Here is a 23,164-nt window from a genome sequence, read left to right on the forward strand (position 1 = left end):
AGATGCTGCTGAGCAGCCTGGGGGGAGGTGGGCGGGGGTAGAACCCAGCTCTTGTCTCCAAGGCCAGCGGGAGGGACAAGGCACAATAAGGCCATCCCTACAGCTGAGACAGTGACCTAAACTCCAGGACACAGTCCCAAGGCCCTGTAACCCTAGCAGAATCCTGGGTTTGGGCAGCAGGTGGGAATGGAAGGGCAGCAGCTTTGGTCTGTGAAGCTGCCAGTGTGGGGTGGTGGGGGGGTCTGAGGCACTTCTTGAAAACCCTGTAGTGAAAGGCTGGGAGCATTGGGCAGCAGTACCATGGAGCCCATGAAGAGACAGCCCAGAATGAGTGGCTCAGGTCTTGGGCATGGCTGGGGGATGTCGGGAAGCAGCTGCAGGTGCTGGTCCCAGGGAGTGCAGCCAAGGGCAGGCATCTGGACCTGGGTCAGAGGAAAAGTAGATAACCAGTGCTTGAGGATCAGGGAGCATGTTCTAGAGACAGTCCGGTACCATGAGTCCTGGTACTGGCTGGCCTTGGCCTAGTACACACTGCCCAGCTTGTGGGTCTGTGCTGCCTGATTATTACCAGAGCAAAGTTCTCCTTGGCCAGACAGGTGGAGGGCTAATGTCAGGGGCTATCTATATAAAAAATCTATACTGTACATCATAGTGAAATGTTGATCAGGAATATGATACTATCATCACTTCCATTCAACATTATACTGAGGGAATCTGGCCAGTGTCATATAGTAAGGACAAGAAATAAAAGGTAGAATGATTCAAAAGGAAGAAACAAAACTGTCAGTATTTGCAAACGGTACGATTGTCTATGCAGAAAATCCAAAAGGTTGTAGAGACAATTAGAATAAACAAGTTTAGCAAGGTTGCCAGATACAAAATCAATATACAAAAATAAACAGCACTTCTATATACCAGATCTAATAAAACATGATTTTTTTTAAAAGACACCATTTACAATAGTATCAAATTCTTAGGAAGAGATTTAACAAAGTAAGTACATGACTTCTTAAAAGAATTAAAGCTTTATTGAGAGCAAATTAAACAAGTCAAATTTCCAATACAACAGCAGCATGCATGGCTTCTGCTTGTCTTCTTTATAACTTATGGCTGCCCTTCACCTATAACATAAACATAACAGTTGTACATTACCTACTTAGCAGAACTTTACTTAGATGATACTAAAGGTACAGAAAGGGCACTACAGTTTTGGTTTTATAAGAAGAAACTAAATAAAACCAGAACCCTAACCCCTGTGTAGGCTACTATTCTAATGTACATTTTCAGGCATATGAGTACAATTTTTTTAAACGCATCACTCTTCCTAGTGTCATAAGAAAACAAAGTGAACTCTCAAGCCCACAACAAATTAAATCCTATGAGCCTATTTAAAGATAATTTTAGGTAGAGAGTAAAAATTGCCAGTGATTTCAGTTAAAAAAAATCAAACTAAAACCCCAAGAAGCAAAACAAACAAACCCAGTGTCATTCAAGTGTATTGACTTGAATACTTTTCTAATTATTTATTAGCTAAAACAATAGTGTCACACACTAAAGGGCAAAGAAGAAGATTGTTTGGTTTATCTCTTTTGTGCACAAATGTAAAAATATTTCATTGACCTAGTTCAATTTCATGTGGTCTATTTTAAGTAGGGTGACCATTCATCCCATTTGCACCTATTGTCCTGGTGTAAATATTCCTAGCACACTCCCTTTCACTCTCAAAAGTGTCCCAATTGGGACAGTAAAAATTACATGGTCACACTAGTTTGAATCCAGTACCATCATAAAAACCTGTTGCTGTCAAGTCAATTTTCGACTCCTGGTGACCCCATCTATTAGAGTAGAACTGCTCCATAGGATTTTCTTGGCTGTAATCTTTATGGAAGCAAATTGCCAGGCCTTTCTTCTGCAGTGCCACTGGGTGAGTTCAAACAACCAACCTTTAGGTTAGTAGTTGAGCACAAACCATTTGCAGCACCCAGGTACCTTACTTCCCTCATAGATGACTTTTAAAATGTGAAGGAAAATGCTACCATTTCTCATAGACTGGCTCACAATTAAAAACAAACCTGGAAAAGCCAAAACATAAACAGATCCATCTTATTTTTTGGTGTCTAAAAGATAAGTGATTTTTGAGAAACAATTTCTGGCAAATAAAAATAAAATCATCAATACTATTATGCTGTTTAGATGTTATGTTAAATAATTTATATTTATTGCCTTTCATTTTAAGGGACTTCTACTCCATAGTAATAAAATACTTGCATGTTTTATAATTGAACAGCATGGCTTTGGTCTAATTCTTTTCCCTGACACTGTCTTTAAATCAATCATTTGGTGTCTGAACTACCTTTCAAATAATCCTTGTATGTGAGATTTGTCACTAAAGTGTAATATTGTAGAAAACAGTAACACCATAACTTGCATTCTTAATGAATAACACACCTGCTTCTGGAATTTTAGCAGGCTTCAGAGTAGGTGGAGTCTTCCCCTTCACACCAGGACTATCTCCACGCTCACCCTCTGTCTTTTCCAGACCCATTTCCTGGTTATCAGCTTCCAGTCCAGGCCCTTATACGAATAAAAATTTAATAATGTCAGCAATAAAGCATAAAATAGTGTTATTGAATAAAGTTCTGTAGGCTAGTGTGATAATAAATGCAATATATAAGAATGCCATGGATGTGAAAAAGTTTTCTGCTGGAAAATAGGGAAGTTACCCATTACTCATTGCCATCGAGTCAATTCCAACTGATAGCGACCCTATGGGACAGAGTAGGACTGCTCCATAGGGTTTCCAAGGAGCAGCTGGTGATTTGAACTGCCAACTTTTGGTTAGCAGCCCAAGCTCTTAGCCACTGCACAACCAGGGCTCCTGGCACCTACTAGGCCCCCAACAAATGAATGAAAAAACTCTATAAAAAATAACATGAAGCAAGCCTAAATTGAGGAACATTTTACAAAACAACTGTTTTGGACTCTAAAGCATGTCAATGTCATGAAAGACAAAGAAAGACTGAAGAACACCTCTAGATTAAAGGAGACCAAAGAGACATAACTAAATGCAACAGGTGGTCTCAGATTGGATCCTGGATCAGGAAAAAAAAATTGCTATATATAATTGGGCCAACTGATGAAACTGGAATAGGCTGTATAGTACATAATAATATTTTTTCAATGTTAAATTTCCTGAATTTGATCATTGTACTGGGGTTATGTAAGAGAATATTCTTGTTTTTAGGAAATACATACTGAATTACTAAGGAGAAAAGGGTTATGATGTCTGAAGCTTACTCTCAAATGGTTCAGCAATACTAATATTTGTATTACTACCTAAAAAGAGAATGACAAAGCAAATGTAGAAAACTGTTAGCAGTTAGTAAACCAAGGTGAAGTGTATACAAGTACTCACTGTGCTTTCTTATAACTTTTCTGTAAATTTTAAATATTTTCAAAGTAAAACGTTAAAGACTGTGACAACTAGATTATGTTTCAGAAGAAAAAAGTATTGAAGACTTTGATACTAAGAAAAGATTTCACATTTTCATTTTTCTATATTATAAAATTTCTTAACAATTACAATCTAAGAGTTAACCATAATAATCTAGGTATGCTCAAACTTTTGATGCAATGACTTAAGAAGCCCATAAAACATTCCAAGAAGACCAAGTTTAAATAGTGAAATAGTGTATGATTTCATGTTTAAATTTAATGTAGTTTCCTTTGATTTGCTAATGTAGAGCCTTGGTGAGGACTATATTTTCCAAACATGCCAAATAAGTCTTAAAATACAGGACTGGTAAAATGCTAAAAGAGGGAAAACTTATCCTAGTGACGAACTGCACTCAGCTGCAAACTTACACCCTCTTCCCTTACCAAATGGTTTCCAGTCAATTTTCAAGGACTGCTTTATTTATCCCTGTTACTAATATAACATAATACATGAAATACAAAACGTTCCTTCATCCCCTCTTCACCTTGAACTGCAGCTGCTCCTTCATCTTCCCTCTCTTGTCCAGGTTCAATATCCTCTTGTTGAGGTTGTTCACCACTGGGCTGCTGGGCCTTGGGAGTGCAAATAAAGAGTGTTGTTATTAATATTATGGCAACAGAAGCCACATATACACACTACATGAAGATAACTAATCGCAAATAAATGTAAAGAGGTTTTTTCTACACTCTTCTCTGTAGGTACTCTTATTTGTTTATAAATAAGCATGACAGGGAAGTCACAGGGGCTATTTCCAGGCTGATAACAACATACACATCCAGGCAATACCAGAATATCATTCTCCTTGCTCAACATCTCATTTGTGGGATTCAGTTTTCACTCCTTTTTATCAGGGAAGTCCTTTATACAACAGATACATATTAGTTCACAACTTTTTCTTTCATTTTTTTTCAAAAAAATTAATTTCTACCAATGAAAATAAGATGGTAAAGCACTCACAACCACAGGTTCAAACAGATCAGAAGACTCTTGACCATCTCCTCTTCCTCTGGATCTTGATCTTGCTCGTCCACTCATATTTCACACTAAAGTAGAAAATTATGAACTGAAGAAAGTACTATAATAAAAAATATATAATTACACTTGACTATTTCCATGGACAACTACTGATTTTAATTTTTTTTCTTACATTTAGCAAGATTTCCGAAATAAGTTCTAACTTAATAATAACTGCCTGTTTTCCAATCACATCAGAAAAGGCTGTCTGCAAATCCCTTTGTTTTTCTCACAGCCAATTTGGCAAAGAAGTGATCTTCAAGTACTTGATAAAAAATGAGGGACTTTCCTAAAGATATCTGGTTTCACAATTCTCTTCATCATGAAGAGATTTTATAAAATACAGCTACATCCCCAGGTACCCACTGAAGACTCCGGAATCTATCGGCAGTTCCAGGTGCCTCCAGGTCTCAGAAACCTCAAATGGAGACCGCAAGGATTGCCCCCATCTTCATCTAACCCCCTTCCCTCCACAGCCCACCTTCCTCCCTTGCCGGGGGCCCCGCCACGACCAATAGGGGTATGGTGGTGGCACCACCTGTGAAGAGAAGGTCAATGACACGCGAAGACATTCCTCCTCAGATGCCACGAACCACACCGCACACTGGCCTGCCCGAACCCCTCATGCTCACTCACACTTAAACTCGAAGGACTGATCTGCACACCTATCGGCTGGGTGTCAGCCAGTGAGAGAGAATCAAGATAGCAGTAAGGCCACCTTCACCCTCCTGCACAGCTCTGCACAGAATGTGGTCGGCAAGGCACTCGCAGCAGCGGGCATGCAGAGAGTTGGGCTAGTACCACGTGGTCTAAGCTTCCCCATCCCATACGCCCCCCACCCAAGGAACTACTGAGGACTTTGGAAGCTATGCTGTCACCAGTTCCAGGTGCCTCTGGGACTCAGATACCTCAAAAACCCCCCCAAGACTTGTCCCATCTTCAACTAACCCACTTCCCTCTGCGGCCTGACATCCTCCCTGGTCCCTGCCCCATCAAGATGACAAGGGCCAAGGCGGACGGCGACCATTGAGACCTTCGTCTTGGAGACTACGGACCGAGCAGCTCGACTTGCCCGAAGCCCGCGGTCTCCCCGCTCACATTGAAACTCACGGGAGGAGTGAGCTGCACACCTACCGCCTGAGTCTCAGCCAGAAAGAATGAAGATGATAGGACTACGACCTCCACCTGCACAGCTCTGCGCTCAGAAGGTGGACTGGAGGACACACTCAACAACGGGCATGCGCACTGAGTAGGGCCTGTGCCGGCGGGCTGTCCTTCCCCCTTCTCCCCCCAACCCCCGGAAGGTATCCACTGAGGACTTTAGAATCTGTGCTCCCTCGGCATTTCCAGGTGCCTCCGGGTCTCAAAAACCTCAAACTGCACCCCCAAGACTTGCCCCATCTTCAATTAACCCCCTTTCCTCTCCTCCGCGGGGCACCTTCCTCCTTGGCGCCAGCCCCACCACAAGCACAAGGGTCATGGCTGCGGTGCTTAAAGAGGACGACTGTCCAGGACCTTCCTCTTGGGAGGTCATGGACCGCACTGCCCCTACCGCCCAAAGCCCGCTGGTTTCTCCTCACACTCATTCACTCACACCTGTTCACACTTACACTTGTGGATGCCCTGGCCCAAAGACCTGCCCAGGATGTCAGCGAGACAGCAGAGAGCCTGACCGAGAATTGGGAAGGGAATGAAAACACCACCCACCAAGCGTTGCCGCCTAAACGTGACCTCTGCTGGTTAACTGGACCAGCCAATCCCAAGCCTCTGAGGTGCAGGTGGTAACACCCGTGCTCATGTGCAGGGATGTGTGTGTCACGTGGGCTGGCAGCCCACCCCTCCCCCGCCCCCTGGTAGAGATTCAGTCTTGCTTGCCGGAGGGCGTTGCCTTATCAGTCCTGGAGGATGGGAAGGAGCTTGTCCACTTACCTTCTCTCCTCACCTCCAAAACTTTTTGCCCTTCCGGATCCAGGAACATTTCCACCCCTGTATTTCATCTGCCGATAGTCAAGTCAAGTTGGGTGCCGTTGATTCGCCAATGAGTGGGTTAAACCGCCAACCTTTCGGTTAGCAGCCGAGCGCTGAACCATTGTGCCACAAGGACTCCTTCATCTGCGATATACCCTCCAAATTAACCTTTCAGTGCTGCGTCTTTAAGTGGCCCTCCCCATAGATCTGTGAAAGTTTTTAGACTCTTAGAGAAGGCAAAGCCATTTTGAGCATGACAGGAATCCAAAAAATGTAAAGAACTGATAAATCCAAATACATAAGCCTTAAAAACTGCACACATCCCGTGACCCAGCATTTCTACTTCTAGAACCTTATTTTCAGGAAACTGCCTTGGATGTGAACAAAAATTTAGATACATGAGACTTCCAAAGCAGCTTAATTTATAATGGCATGGTCATGGATTTGCTATGTAAATAAATTATGGCACATTTGAAAATGAAAAATGACTGGCCTCAAAACCAATACTGAATGTTTGCTGTCATGGAGGTGCTGCTCACATTAGGTTATTAACTTGAAACAGCTGGTTATGCAGCATTGTGTATGTACAACATGATCCCAAAAGAAGAGGGCGGCTTCAGAGAAGTTCAACAGCATCACCACACTACCACCAACTCTCCTCTCAGATAGTAAATATACTTCATTCTCCTGCTACCAGAACATCTTTCTGGGGCTCCAAAGACACATGGTTCTTCAAGGGTAACACAGCAGATAAAATGCAGTCCTGGGGTGGTAGGTCTTTTGCATCTGGTGCACCTCAAAGGGCTGTCTGGTCCTCAGCTGTGAGGGGAAAGGATGACAAGGGGGTGGGGCATCAGCCCACTTCTGTTTTGGGCAAACAAAGGTAAGTAAGTACTCTCAGGGTTGAAGAGAGCTTGCCCTGACCTGCTGTCCCCCTCCCAAAAAAACTATCTGTCCTTTGCCAGAAATTGCCGGATTTCTCTCTCATATACAGTCAATATGGAGGCAAGTGTTAAGAATGTATAATTCTTTGATTTCACCAATGAAGGATAGCCATTTTTAATATCTAGTTAGGAGCTGCTCCTACAACTCAGATCTTTATGTGGATGAAATAAAGATATGTTAAGAATGACTGAGCTCTCTTGCTCTGTAATGAGCATAAACTAGGCTCTGATCTCAGCCCCGTTTCTCTGCAGGTAAAGCGCTTTCAGGGCTCTCAGAGATATTCCAAGAGATAGCAGTTATTCCTTGTTATCTCTTGGAAAGGCTACAGCATGCTGTCTGCTGTCTCCCTGACCGTTTGTGTCGGGAGCAGGATCAAGTCTCTCCAGAACTCTGTGAAGAAGTTAGAGGGAAGGTGAGTTCTTTTCTATATGAGAGCTTGGAGTCTAAACTGAAAAAGGAATCCCTATTTGCCCAGTGCCATAAGCCTTCCTGGGTAACCTCATCCTCAGGCAGTATTATTGCAGAGCAATCACTCTGACCAGAGACTTTCAGGTACTCGCAAGCTCTTGTTTGTATCATTGTGATGATTATAAATGTCACTTTCGTTTTATTTGTTTTATGACACAAGTAACATCTGCTCCTTAGGAATAATTCAGTCACTAAGAATTGGCCAATCCCACTGTCTTGCCATTATTATTTAAATCCCAGCATAAGCTCACCTAATTCTTGGTGGCATTAACACCTGGTAGTAACTGTGTTGTTGCCAGGACCACTGAGGGGAGCCACAAGACACCCCCTCCTGCCTCTCCTCCACCTCTGCTCCCTCACCATAGCAGAAGAAAAGAAGACCCTCTGTTTACCTGTTTGCCATGGTCAGAGGTGATAATCAAGACTGGAGACGTGTGGTTGTGCCCAGTCAGGAGTGGAGCAGATGTCAGTGTCATGCAAAGGACCAGGGCTGAGGTGGTGCACGTGCTGCAGGTGAGCTCTATGCAGACTGTCCAGAATCCCAATGGGAGACATGTTGGAAATGCTTCCTAGGCCAGCTGTGAGCAGGATGTGCAGACACGAGGCCATGGTGAAGCCAGGGTGAGGTGGCAGCTGTGTCTGTGCGATGGGTGGGGTGATGACCCAGGTCCCTTACCAACACCAGTGGGAGGGAAGTATTCAAGTTCATGTGCTTGACTACAGGTTCACACGTGTGCTCCAGAGGGTGGCTACAGTGGTGGGGAGCACTCTGTTCTTCCCAGTCTGGCCTTCTCCAGCCCTGGGGTACTTCTCCTATGGGTTTGGGGATGGGTCAGACCTAGGAGAGTTCCTGCCCACAACCATTACCCCCACCTGCAGTTGGGGGAAATCCCAATAGTCAGCCTTGGAGACAGAAATAGAGGGTGCAGCTGAGGTGTATGAGAGGTGTCTGCGTTAATTCCCAACGGCTCATGCAACTCATCCCCAGCTGTTTAGAGGGAAGAGGCAAGGGAGCAGGTTTAGATATTTGTGAGAAACTCCTAATACTCTCGGTATTTCTCAATTAGTAATGCACTAGGCAGCCTTTCCCAGCAATTCCCCTTCTGGAACTTATCCTAAGGGTATATTCACCTCTAGTGGACTGCAATGTATGCACAACAGTTGCAACAGTGAAAACTGGAAAGTACCTGTGTGATCATTACTAATGCACTTGCTCAAATGAATTTTGGTAAAAATAGACAGTAGAATTTTTGCAACCATTGAGGAATTAGATTAATATATATCGATATGGAATGAAGTCCATTAATTAATGTTAAATTCTACCAAAAAAGTTGTAGAACACTATAGTATGACCCTACCTTTGTTTTAAATAGACGTGTGTGTCCTTATATGTTGAGTGTTATGGTCTTTTTGCTATTATAAGTAAAATTGGAATGAACATCTTATACTTGTAGTGTATCAAACTTTTCTCATATTTTTAGGATGTATTCCTGGAAATTGAATTGCTGGGTGAAAGGAAAGGTGGAAGTTCTAAAGATATTTAATGTGTATTGCTAGATGACTCTAAGATATGATAAACCATTTTACAATCCAACCTGTAGTGTACAAGAAGGGCTGTTTTCTTCCACTCTTGCATTTGTTGATGATAACATTAATTATTTTTTTGCTATCTTGAAGGGAGAAAATGACACCACGCACTAATATTTGCATTTGTATTTTTGATTAATGATAAGGTTGAATATTATTATTCAAGTAATTCATGCTCATAGTAGAAAATCCATAAAATCAGAAAGAGGAGGGTTAAAAAACAGCCCTGAATTCCAGCACTCATTAAAAACTTCTCTTATTTGCCATTTTAGTGCATATATTTCCATACGTGTGTACACATTCATTCTAGGTTACCATCCGTTTCTGCAACAAACATTCTGGTGGTGTACTCCCTGCCCCCTTGCTTAATTATTTCTTTAGAAAAAAATCATGAAGAAATAGGGGCTTGAAAGTATTTACAACTTGTCCCATGTCATACCTTCTGGCAAGGTACGCCAGGAATTAAACCTCTCTCTGTCTTTCTGATTCCACTGTCTTTGCTCGTTTCTTTACATTGTGCTAACTCATGGATCAGCTAGTTCCCATGAATCATAAGGCTCTGTCTGCCCCTTGGCTCAAGGAGAAGCTTAGCAACCCCATGACCACCATCCACAAGAGGAGGTGTGGTGTAAGTACTCACATGTGCATGCAGGACTGGCAGAAGGAACAGCATGAGCTAACTCATGGAAGCTGGTAGGTCATGGCCTGCTTGGGAACTGCAAAGAGGCCATTGTAGCTGGAGATTCAGGCGTCAGAAGGGGATCTTTGGTGCCCCTCGGCTGAATATAAATACTCTGTGAAGCAATTTTTCTAAATCACTGCCCGATAAACATGAATTTCATGATTGCAAAGGCAAGTTCCCATAAATCTGATGGACAAAGTATATCATTTTAAATTCATGCACTTTTAGTTGCTGCACACACATTCACATATATTCAGATAGCTATTACTTAGTGTCAGCGTTTCTGGGTGGTTCCCTGGTGGCACAGTGATTAAAGTGCTTGGCTGCTAATCAAAAAGTCGGCAGTTCGAACCACCAGGCGCTCTGCGGGAGAAAGATGTGGCAGTCTGCTTCCATAAAGATTTACAGCCTTGGAAACCCTAGGGGGCAGTTCTACTCTGTCCTATAGGGTCGCTATGAGTTGAATCCACTCAACAGCAGTGGGTTTGGTTTGGTTTTAGTTTCACCTGAAGCAAGTGGAGAGGAAAGAAGGTTCTTTCCTTCTTGGCAGCACCATCATCTGAAGGAGTTGTCTTTTTTTCCTCCTCCTCATTCAGAAGCTGCCACATTTGCCTTTCTATGCCACCTGATCCCAATTTATAATTGTGATTGTCACTTCAATCTTCATCAATGGTGTAAGGCTTCTTATATGTGCTAGAAGAATCACCTAGCTTTGGACTTGCCTCTCTTGGGTGAGTTTCCTCTTATGTATGTGTCCCCTGGAAGGCAGCTGGTAAGGGTAGCTGCCTGGACAGGCTGACCTTTGCTGATCCTTATGTCCCTACCCATGTACTTTTGCCAAAAATCAGTTGTCCGTATGTGTATGGGTTATTTCTGGACTCTATATTCTGTTCCATTGATCTGTTTGTCTGTCTTTATGCCAATACCATATTATTGTGATATGTTGCTGTTGTTAGTTGCCAATGAGCCAGTTCTGACTCATGGTGATCCCATGTGTATGATATAGCTTTATAATAATTCTTGAAATCTTGTTTTGGCTAATTTAGGTCCTTTGCAGCCACCTCTGGGTGGAGCAAACAGTTAAGTGCTCGACTACTAGGCAAAAGGTTGGCAGTTTGAACCCAGCCAGAGGCGCCTCAGAAGACAGGCCACTATATGTTTCTGAAAGGTCACAGTCTTGAAAACCCTATGGAGCAGTTCTTTTCTGCACACATGGGGTCACCATGAGTTGGAATCGTCTCAATGGCAGCTAACAAAAATAGGTCCTTTGCATTTCCATACAAATTTTAGAATTAGCTTGTCAATCTCTACAAAAATCCTGTTTCGTTTTCAATTTGGATTGCATTAAATTTATACATCAATTTGGGGAGAACTGACACGTTAAATATTGAGTCTTCAGACCTGTGAACAAGGTATATCTCTCCATTTATTGAAGTCTTAATTTCAGCAATATTTTGTAGTATTCAATATGTAGATCTTTCACTTCTTTTGTTAAATTTGTCCCCGTGTATTTCATATTTTTATGCTATCATAAGTGGTATTATTTAATTTCAGTTTTGAGTGTTCGTTGCCAGCGTATAGAAATACTGTTGATTTGTTTACATTGATCTTGTATCCTATAACTTTGCTAAACTCATGTGTTGGTTTAAAAAAACCAAACCCATTGCTGTCGGGTCAATTCCGACTCATAGAAACTCTATGGGACAGAGTAGAACTGCCCCATAGGGTTTCCAAGGAGTGCCTGGTGGATTCAAACTGCCGACCTTTTGGATAGCAGCTGAACTCTTAAACACTATGCCTCCAGGGTTTCCACGTGTTGGTTTTAGTAGCTTTTAATTAAAAAACAAAACAAAACAAAAAATCCTGTTGCCATCAAGTTAATTCCAACTTATAGCAACCCTTTAGGACAGAGTAGAACTGCCCCATAGGGTTTCCAAGGCTGTAATCTTTGCGGAAGCAGACTGCTACATCTTTCTCCTATGGAGTGGCTGGTGGGTTCAAACAGCGAACCTTTCGATCAGCAGCCAAGTGCTTAACCTCTGTGCCACCAGGATCTTTTAGCTTTTAATTAGATTTTATCAAATTTTCTGTATAGATGGTCATGTCATCTGTGAATAGACAGTTTTACTTCTTTATTTCCAATATGGATGCATTTAATTTCTTTTCTTAATAGATTGCATTGCCTAACATTCAGTACAATGCTGAATACAAGTGGTGAGAGTGGACATCCCTGTCTTGTTCCTGATCTTAGGGCAAAAGCGTTCAATATTTCTGCATGTATTGGGATAGTTACATGTTTTGTTTTGTTTTTTCTTTTTTAGTTTGTTGATTGTTTCTCAAATATTAAAGCAACCCTGCATTCCTGAGATAAATCTCATTTGAGCATGATGTATGATCCTTTCAACATGTTGTTGGATTTAATTTGTTGAAATTTTGTTTAGAATTTTTGCATCTATATTTATAAGGGGTATTGATATGTATTAATGTCTTTGTCTGGTTTGGGGACCAGGAAAATTTTGGCCTCACAGAATGAGTAGGAAATTAACCTCTCCTTTTCAATATTTTAGGACAGTCGGTGTAGAATTGGTATTATTTCTTCCTTAATGTTTGGTAGAATTCTCCAGTGATCCACCTGGTCTTGGAGTTTTCTTTGTGGGAAGGTTTTTTAATGACAGTTTCAATTTCTTTAATAGATAAAGAGTTATTCACATAATCTATTTCGTCCTGAGTGAGCTTTGGTAGTTTATGTCTTTTAGATTATTGTTCTATTGTAGCCTTACTGGTTTTCTGCTTACTTTTCTATCAATTATTGAGAAAGGAATATTGAATTTTCAGACTATAATTGTGGATTTACCTATTTTCCTTGCAGTTCTATCAGTTTTAGCTTCATGTATTTTGTAGCTCTGTTATTAGGTGCATAAATATTTAGGGTTGTTAGGATTGTCATCCACCACGCGTCTCTCAGTTTGTTGTACTGTGGTGGCTTGCATGTTGCTGTGATACTAGAAGCTTTGCTGCCAGTATTTCTAATACCGGCAGAGTCACCCTTGGTGAACAGGTTTCAGCGGAGCTTCCAGACTAAGACAGACTAGGAAGAAGGACCTGGCAGTCTACTTCTGAAAAAATTGGTCAGTGAAAACCTTATGAATACCAACGGAACATTGTCTGATATAGTGCCAGAAGATGAGCCCCTCAGGTTGCAAGGCATTCGAAATACTACTGGGGAAGAGCTGCCTCCTCAAAGTAGAGCTGACCTTAATGATGTGGATGGAGTAAAGCTTTCAGGACCTTCATTTGCTGATGTGGCACGACTCAGAATGAGAAGAAACAGCTGCAAACATCCATTAATAATCGAAATGTGGGATGAACTAAGTATGAATCTAGGAAGATTGGAAGTAGTCAAAAATAAAATGGAATGCATAAAGATCTGGGAAGGACTTCTAATACAATATTGAATAGAAGTGGTGAGAGCGGTCACCCTTGTCTTGTTCCTGATTCCAAGGGAAAAGCTGATTTTTCACATGTGCCTTTAATTATATTGAAGAACTTATTAAGTGCCAGTGCTCCAAGATATGAACCTGAAGTATTTTTGTGTCTGTGTTTTGTGTATTAGGCCTCTAAATTCCTCGAAGGTGTTTGTCCCAAGGTTTAATTCTGATGTATGGAGTGTGAATTCAGGATTTAAGGTCTTGTAACACTTTGATGCCATGTCTCAAGGTCTGAGTCTGATGTAACAAGAGGGTCTGTGTTCAGTACGTTATGTCTCTGAAGTTATTGAGCATCTATTTTTCAAGGTTTTAGTGTAAAGTTTTTGGAGGACAGTGTGCAGGGTGTGAGTTCTCTGTATACTTTGAGGCTCCTTTTCCCACATTTTGAGACTGAGACAGTTGAGGGTCTGTGTTCAGGGTGTGACGTCTCTTTACTTTTAGAGTGTCTTTGTTCCAAATCTAAATACAAGGTGTTTGGGGTCTGTGTCCAGTATGTTATATGTCTGAACTCTTCGAGGGTTTTTATTTCAAGTGTTGAGACTGTGGTATTAGGGAATTTGTGCTCCATGTATGAAGTGTCCGAATTTTTTGAGGGCCTGTGTTCCCAGGTTTGAGGCTAAGATATTGGGCAACCTGCTTCCATAAATATTTACAGCCTTGAAAACCCTATGGGGTAGTTTTACTCTGTCCTATAAGGTCACTATGAGTTGGAATTGACTTGATGGCAGTGGGTTTGGTTTGATTCAGCGTGTCAGGTCTCTGAACATTTAGAGGGTCCGTGTTCTAAGGTATGAGTGAAAGAGGTTTAGGGCCTGTGTTCGTGGTGTGCGGTCTCTGAAATCTTTGAGTGTTTGTGTTCCAAGTTTGAAAATGAGGTATTTGGGGTCATGAATTCAGAGTGTGAAGTCTCTAATCTTATTAAGGGTGTGCGTTCCAATGTTTGAGTCTGAAGAGTTTCAGGGTTTGTGTTCAGGCTGTGAGGTCTCTGAACTCATTGAGGGTCTGTTTTTAAAGGTTTTAGTCTGACTTTTTTTGAGCTCAGTATTCAAGGTGTGAGTCTTTGACCTCTTTGAGGTTTTGTGTCTTAAGTTTTCTTCTGAGCTATTTAGTGTCTGAGTTCAGGTGTGAGATATTTGATCTTTTTGAGGTTCTGTGAACTCAGGTTTGAGTCTGAGGTATTTGAAAGTCTGTATTTAGAGTGTGGTGTCCCTGAATTTCTTGAGAGGCTGTGTTTTAAAGTTTTAATTGATGTTTGGGAATCTTGGTTTAGGATGTGAAGTCTCAAATTGTGGAGGGTCTGTGGTACATATTTTGAATGTGAGCTATTTGGGGGTCTGAAGTCAGGATGTGAGGATTCCCAACTCTTTGAGGGTTTGTGTTACAAGGTCAGAGTCTGAGAAATTTGGGTGTGTGTGTTCAGAGTGTGAAGTCTCTGACTCTATGGAGGTGTTTTTAAATAGGATTGAGTCTGAGGTATTTGCTGGACTGTCTCTACAATATGAGGTCTCTAAACTCTTTGAGGGTCTGTGTCCTAAAATTCTGAGTTTGATTTATTTGAGGGTCTGCTTTAGGGTTTGAGATCTCTGAAATCCTTAAGGATCTATGTACTAAGGTTTGAGTCTTAGCTACTTTGGGTCTTTGTTCAGTGTAAGCATTCCCAAACCTTTTAGGATCTGTGTTTTAATATTTGAATATGAAGTATATGGGTTCTGTGTTCAGGTTGCGAGGTCTCTGAATTCTTTAAGCATTTGTGTCCCAGGAAATGAGTCTGAGGTGTCCAGATGTTTGTGTTTTGGGTGTGAGGTTTATGAACTCTTGAAAGTCTGGTTTCCAAATATTGAGTCTAGGGTATTTGGAGCTTTGTGTTCAGGTTGTCAGGTTGTGAAATTCTTTCAGGATCTGTATTCCAAGATTTGGGTCTGTGGTATTTGGGGATTTATATTCCAGACATGAAGTTTCTGAATTCATTGAAAGCCTGTGTTCCATGGTTTGAATCAGAAGTATTTGGGGGAGTGTGATCAGGGATTGAGAGGTATGTGAGTTTATTAAGTGTTCATGCTCCAAATTTACATTTGAAAGATTTTGGGGTCTGGGTTCATTGTGCCACTTCTCTGAACTTTTTGATTGTGTTTGTCGAGAGAGTCGATTCTGATGTATTGGGGTTTGACTTCAGGGTTTGAGGTCTCAAAATACTTTGATGATATGAGTTCTAAGGTTTATGTAAGAGGTAAGAGGGGTCTGTGTTCAGTGCATTAGGTCTCTGAGATCATTGAGCATCTGTTTTCAAGGTTGTAGAGTGAATAGTTTGGGGGTCAGTGTGCAGGGTATGAGTTCTCTGAACAATCTGAAGGTCTGTGTAATGTGTTTTGAGTCTAAGGTAAGTGCAGGGGGTGGTTTGTGTTCAGGGTGTGGCATCTTTGAATTTTTAGAGTATCTGTGATCCAAGTTTGAGTCTGAAGTGTTTGAGGGGGTCTGTGGCCAGGATATTGGATTGCTGCACTTTTTTAGGGTCTATGCTTCAAGTGCTGAGCCCATGGTATTTGGGGATTTATGTTCAGAGTGTGAAGTTGCTGAATTCTTTGAGGACCCATATTCCAAGGTTTGAGTCAGAAGTATTGGGTGTCAGTGTCCAAGCTGTGAGGTAACTGCATTTTTTTGGATCTGTTTCTCAAGAGTTGAGTCCGAGCTATTTGAGAGTCTGGGTTCAGCATGTAAGGTCTCTGAACTTTTAGAAGGTCTGTGTCCCAAGGTGTGTCATATTTAGGGTCTGTGTTAAAGCATAGGGTCTCTGAAATATTTGAGAGTCTGTGTTCCAGGTTTGAACCTGAAGAATTTGGGGTTCTGTATTAAGGGTGAGAAGTTTCTGATTTCATTAAGGAAATGTCTTCTAATGTTTGAATCTGAAGTATTTGAGAGTCTGTGTTCAGGGTTTGAGGCCTCTAAATTCATTGTTGCTGTTGTTGTTGGGTGCTGTTGAGTCAGTTGTGACTCATAGTGACCATCCTTACGACAGAACAAAACACTGCACGGTCCTGCACCTTCCACACAATCATTGTTATGCTTGAGCCCGTTGTTGCAGCTACTGTGTCAATCCATCTCTTTGAGGGTCTTCCTCTTTTTTACTGACCCTCTACTTTACCAAGCATGATGTCCTTCTCCAGGGACTGAGCCCTGCTGATAACATGTCCAAAGTATGTGAGATAAAATTTCCCCACCCTTGCTTCTAAGGAGCATTCTGGCTGTACTTCTTCCAAGATAGATTTGTTCGTTCTTTTGGCGGTACGTGGTATATTCAATATTCTTCGCCAACACCATAATTCAAAGGCACCAATTATTATTTGGTCTTCCTTATTCAATGCTCAGCTTTCACATGCATATGAGGCAATTTGAAAACACCATGGCTTGGGTCAGGCGCACTTTAGTCCTCGAAGTGACATCTTTGCTTTTTAACATGTTAAAGAGGCCTTTTGCAGCAGATTTGCACAATGCAAAGCGTTGTTTGATTTCTTGACTGCTGCTCCCATGGGTGTTGATTGTGGATCCTAGTAAAATGAAGTCCTTGACAACTTCAGTCTTTTCTCCATTTATCATGATGTTGCTTATTGGTCCAGTTATGAGGATTTTTATTTTCGTTATGTTGAGGTGTAATCCATACAGAAGACTGTAGTCTTTGATGTTCATCAGTAAGTGCTTCAAGTCCTCTTCACTTTCAGCAAACAAGGTTGTGTCATCTGCATATCGCTTGTTAATGAGTCTTCCTCCAATCCTGATGCTGTGTTCTTCTTCATATAGTCCAGCTTCTTTAAACCACGCAGTATCTCCTTGTTCTGTTCGAATGACTGCCTCTTGATCGACGTACAGGTTCCTCATGAGCACAATTAAGTGTTCTGGAATTCTCATTCTTTGCAATGTTATCCATAATTTGTTATGATCCACACAGTTGAATGTCATTGCATAGTCAATAAAACACAGGCAAACATCTCTCTGGTATTCTCTGCTTTCAGCCAAGATCAATCTGACATCAGCAATGACATCCCTCATTCCACATCCTCTTCTGAATCTGGCTTGACTTTCTGGCATTTCCCTGTTGATGTACTGCTGCAACTGCTTTTGAATGATCTTCAGCAAAGTTTTACTTGTGTGTGATATTAATGATATTGTTCGATAATTTCTGCATTCGGTTGGATCACCTTTCCTTGGAATAGGTGTAAATATGGATCTTTTTCAGTCTGTTGGCCAGGTAACTGTCTTCCAAATTTCTTGGCATAGACCAGTGAGCACTTCCAGTGCTGCAGTGGTTTGTTGAAACATCTCAATTAGTATTCCATCAATTCCTGGAACCTTGTTTTTCATTGAAAGTTCATTTCTCATGGTTTTAGTCTGAGGTGTTTGGGATCAGTGTTCAAGGTATAAGGTCTCTGAACTCTTTGAGCTTCTGTGTCTTAAGCTGTAATTGATATATTTGAGTATCTGTGTTCAGAGTATGAAGTCTCTAAAGTCACTGAGAGTCTGTTGTACAAATTTTAAATGTCAATTATTTGGGAGTCTGTATCAGGTTGTGAGAAGTCCTGGTAGCACAGTGGTTAAGTGCTCACCTGCTAACTGAAAGGTTCAAACCCACCAGCCACTCCACAGGAGAAAGATGTAGCAGTCTGCTTCTGTAAAGATTTACAGCCTTGGAAACCCTATGGGGGCAATTCTACTCTGCTTTTTGGTTTTATCAGGTTGTGAGGGCTCTGAACTCTTGACAGTCTGTGTTGCAAAGACAGTGTCTTAGGTATTTGGAGGTGTATGTACAGGGTATGAGGTCTCTGATTCCCTGAGGGTCTTTTATTACAGTACTAAGACAAGGTATTTTATGGTCGGGGTTTAGTGGGTGAGGCCTCTGTACTCTTTTAGAGTTTGTGTTCCAAGATTTGAGTCCGTGGTATTTGGAGATTTATGTTGTAGGTGTGAAGTCCCTGAATTCTTTGATGTCCTGTGTTTCAAGGTTGGAATAGAGGTATGTGATCAGGAAGTGAGAGATGTGTGAACTTACTAAGTGTTTGAGACCCAGTGCTTGAATCTCTAGTATTTTGGGGTCTGTGTTCAGGTTTGTGGAAACCCTGGTGGCATAGTGGTTAAGAGCTACTAAGAGCTACTAACCAAAAGGTTGGAAGTTCGAATCCACCAGGCGCTCCTTGGAAGCCCTGTGGGGCAGTTCTACTCTGTCCTATAGAGTCGCTGTGAGTCAGAATCGACTCGACGGCATCGGGTTTTTTTTGGTTCAGGTTTGTGGTCTCTGATCCTTAAGGGTCTTTTTTTATATAGGATTGAGTCTTAGGTATTTGGGAGTCTATGTTTAGAGGGTGAGGTCTTTGAACTCTTTGAAAGTCTATGTACCAAGGATTGAGTCTTACTTATTTTATGTCTGTGTTCAGAATGTAAGCACTCACAGATACTTAAAGATGTGTGTGATGGTTAAGGTTGTGTGTCAACTTGACTGGGCCATGATTCTCAGTGGTTTGGCAGTTATGATGTAGTTTGGCACCTATGTAATGATATAATCACCTCCATAATGAGATCTGATATAATGCAATCACCTCCATGATGAGATCTGTTATGAGCAGCCAATCAGTTGAAAGGGAGTTTCCTTGGGGGTGTGGCCTGTATCCAATATAGGTGGACTTTCTGGCAAAGCTCCTGAGCTTTTGCTCACTCTGGATCCTTCAGCTGGCTCCTGTTCATCTGACCTCTGGTTCTTGGGACTTAAGCTAGCAGCTTACCTGCCGTCTTACCTGCTGATCTTGGGATTCATCGGCCTCTGCAGCCTGTGAGCCAGAGGCTTGCTGTCTTACCTCCTGATCTTGAATTTGTCAGCCCATGCAGCTGCATGAGTCAGGAGAAGCCTCCAGCCTGACCCTCGGACTTGGGACTTTCCAGCCTCTTCAACTGTGTGAGCCATTTCCTTGATATAAATCTCTCTGTATATATATATTTATACACTTCACTGGTTTTGCTTCTCTAGAGAACCCAGCCTAAGACAATATGTCTTTCAATGTTTGAATATGAGGTATATGGGTTCAGTGTTCAGGGAGTGGGGTCTTTGAAATAATTGAGGGTCTGTACCCAAAGTTTGAGTCTGAAGTATTTGTGGTCTCTGTTCAAGTTGTGAGGTCTCTGAATTCTTTGAGGTTTTGTGTCACAAGGTTTGAGTCTGTGGTGTTTGGAAGTTCATGTTCTCAGTGTGAGGGCTATAAATTCTTAAGTGTGTGGGTTCCAAATATTAAGTTGGAGGTATTTGGAGATTTGTGTTTGTATTGTGAGGCCTTGGAATGCTTTTATGCTCTGTGTTCCAAGGTTGGCGTCTGAGGTGCTTGGGATCAGCAATTTGTGAGGTCTCTGAACTCTTTGAGGGTTTACATCCTAAGTTTGCTCCTGAGTTTTCCGGTGTCTGAGTTTAGAATGTGAGGTCATTGATCTTTTTAAGGTTCTGTGTCCCAAGGTTCATGTCTTGAGTTTTTTTGGAGTCTGTGTTTAGATAATGAGGTCTCTGAACCCTTTGAGGATCTGTGTCTTCATGTTTTAATTGATGCATTTGGGATCTTTTTTTTAGGGTGGGAGGTCTCTGAAATCATTGTGCATCAGTGGTACAAATTTTGCATTTGGGGTGTGAGAACTCCGAACTTTTTGAGGATCTGTTACAAAGTCAGAGTCTGAGGCAGTTGGGGTCTCTTTTAGGTTACAGGATCTCTGAATTCTTTAAGTGTTTATGTCACATGGTTTGAGTCTAAGGTGTTTGGAAGCGTGTATTCTGGATGTGAGGTCTTGAAATTTTTGAGAGTCTGGGTTCCAAATATTTCATCCAAGATATTTGAAGGTGTGTATTTCAGGTTGTGTGATCACAGAACTCTTTGAGGGTCTGTGGTCCAAGATTTGAGTCTGTGGTATTTGGGAACTTGTGTTCAGAGTGTGAAGTCTTTAAATTCTTGAGGGCCTGTGTTCCAAGGTTTAAATCAGAGATACTTGTGGGTATGTGATCAGGGAGTAAGATGTGTGTGAACTTATAAAGTGCCTGTGTGTCAATGTTTGAATCTGAAGTAGTTTGAGGCCTATGTTCAGGGTATGAGGACTATGATTCTTTGAAGGTCTTTTTTCATAGGATTGAGTCTGAGGTATTTGTGGATCTGTGTTTAGAGTGTGATGTCTTAAGCTCTTTAGGGACTGTGGCCTAAGATTTGAGTTTAATATATTTGCAAGTCTATTTTTAGAGTGTGAGATCTCTGAAATCCTTGGGAATCTGTGTTCTATCCTTTGAGCTTCACTGTATTTGGGGGACGGTTTTCAGTGTGTGAGGTCTCTGAACTTTTAAATGGTCTGTATCTTAAGTTTGGGTCTGCGTTATTTGATGTCTGAGTTCAAGGTGTGAGGTCTTTGATCTTTTTGAAAGTCTGTGTCCCAAGGTTTCAGCCTGAGGTTTTAGGGGGTTGTATTTAGAGTGTGAAGGCTATGAACACTTTGAGGGTCTCTGTCTTAAGGATTCCAACTCATTGGTGGCAATGGGGTTTGATTTTTTGGTTAGGTCTTAAGGATTTAATTGATGTATTTGGGGATGTATGTTTAGAGAGTGAATTCTCTGAAATCCTTGAGGTCCTGTGGTACAAACTTTGAATATTTCCAAACATATGAGGTTTGTATGGGAATCCCTGGGTGGCAAAAATGGTTTAAGCTCTCAGCTGCTAACAGAAAGGTCGTGGTTCAAGTCTACCCAGAGACACTTTGGAAGAAAGGCCTGGTGATCTGCTTCTGAAAGATCATCCATCAAAAACCCTGTGAATCACTGTTCTACTCTGACACACATGGAGTTACCATGAGTTGGAATCGACTCAACGGCAATTGTTTTTCTTTCTTTCTTTTTTATTCAGGGTGTGAGGTCTCCAAATTCTTTGTGGGTCTGTGTTGCAAGATCAGAGTCTGAGGTATTTGAAGTCTATGTTTAGAGTGTGATATCTCTGATCCTTTGAAGGTCTTTTTCTAATGATTGATTATTTGGGAGTCTACCTTTAAAGCCTGAGGTCTTTGAACTCTTTGAGAGTCTGTGTCCTAAGATTTCACTTTCATGAATTTGTAGATCCGTGTGTAGTATTTGATGTCTCTGAAATCTTTGAGGATCTATTCTACATTTTGAGTCTGAGGTACTTCGGGTGTGTGTTGAAGGTATAGCAGTCACAAATCCTTTAGGGTATGTTTTAAAGTTTCGTTGTGGGGTATTTGGGTTCTCTGTTCAGAGTGTGAGATCTCTGAACTCACTGAGGTTCAGTGATGCAAAGTTTGAGTCTCACTCACTTAGTCTATGTTAAGACTGTGAGGCCTCTGGTTTCTTTGAGGATTTGTGTCACTAGGTATGAGTCTAAGGTAGTTGGAAATTTGCATCTGGGTACGAGATCTATGAACACTTTGAGGATCTGTGTTCCAAGTTTTTACTGTGCGGTTTGGGGGATTTGTATTAAGGGTGTGAAGTCTCTGAATTCTTTTAGGGTTTTTATTTCAAGTTTTGAATCAAAAGTATTTAGGATGATGTGTTCAGGAAGTGAGAGATGTTTGAAGTCATTGAGTGTGTCTGTGCTCCAAAATCTGAATCTGAAGCATTTTGGCATCTGTGTTCAGGGTGTGAGTTGTCTGAACTCTTTGAGGATGTTTGTCTCAAGATTTGGTTCTGATGTATTGGAGTGTGAGTTCAGGGTTTATGGTCTTGAAATATTTTTCTAAACTGTGTTCAAAGGTTTGAGTCTGAGGATCTGTGTTCAATGTGTTAGGTCTCTGAAATGATTGATCTTCTGTTTTTCAAGATTTTATTCTTAGGGGTTTGGGGTCACTGTTCAAGGTGTGAGATCTCTGAACTCTTCGACTGTCTGTGTTCCAAAGTTGGAGTCTGGAGTATTTGTTGGTCTGGGTTGAGGGTGTGGGGTCTCTGAATACGTTGAAGGTCTGTGTTCCAATATTTGAGTCTTCTGTATTTGGGGGGGTTTGTTCAGGATGTGGGGTTTCTGAATTGTTTGAGGTCTGTGTTCCAAATTTTTAATTGGGGATATTTATGTCTGTGTTTAGGGTATGAAGGCTGTGAATGCTTTGTAGTCTATGTTGCATGTTTTGAATCTGAGGTACGTGAGTGTCAGTGATCAAGCAGTGAGGTAACTGATATTTTATGGTGTCTATTTCAGAAGGTTGAAGTCTGAGATTTGGGGGATCTGTGTTCAGCATGTGAAGGTCTCTGAACTTTTAGAAGGCCTTTGTCCCAATGTTTGAGATGATGTATTTGGGGTCTGTGTTCAGTGTGTGAGTTTTTTGAAATCTTAGAAAATATGTTTCCACAGTTTGAGACTGAGGTATTTGGGTGTCATTGTTCAATTTATGAGGTCTCTTAACTTTTTTTTTTAAATTATACTTCAGGTGAAGGCTTACAGAACAAATAGTTTCTCATGAAACAGTAGTACACATGTTGTTTTATGACATTGGTTAACAACCCCACAACATGTC

The 23,164-nt window shown here is 41.4% G+C and overlaps 1 protein-coding gene across 1 annotated transcript; it reads right to left on the reverse strand.

Annotated features, from left to right (window-relative positions):
- Positions 1-336: 336 nt before the first annotated feature.
- PAGE3 (PAGE family member 3) lies at positions 337-4,531 on the reverse strand. The gene is made up of 3 exons (XM_023731838.1): positions 4,454-4,531; positions 2,449-2,548; positions 337-422 (listed from the first exon to the last, which is right to left on the reverse strand). Exons 1-3 carry the CDS (start codon positions 4,529-4,531, stop codon positions 337-339), a joined length of 264 nt encoding a protein of 87 aa, XP_023587606.1.
- Positions 4,532-23,164: the final 18,633 nt, after the last annotated feature.

This window comes from Trichechus manatus, unplaced genomic scaffold (genome assembly GCF_000243295.1).
Source record: "Trichechus manatus latirostris isolate Lorelei unplaced genomic scaffold, TriManLat1.0 scaffold00046, whole genome shotgun sequence".
In the NCBI taxonomy this organism is placed as follows: domain Eukaryota; kingdom Metazoa; phylum Chordata; class Mammalia; order Sirenia; family Trichechidae; genus Trichechus; species Trichechus manatus.

Bases quoted from the DNA above. Each gene is read 5' to 3' on its own strand.
- PAGE3 (XM_023731838.1), bottom strand. From the start codon at position 4,531: ATGAGTGGACGAGCAAGATCAAGATCCAGAGGAAGAGGAGATGGTCAA. The intron at 2,549-4,453 runs GTGAGTGCTTTA...GCTGATAACCAG, and splicing joins ATCTGTTTGAACCTGTGGTT to GAAATGGGTCTGGAAAAGAC. The intron at 423-2,448 runs GTGTGTTATTCA...CCTCTGACCCAG, and splicing joins TGCTAAAATTCCAGAAGCAG to GTCCAGATGCCTGCCCTTGG.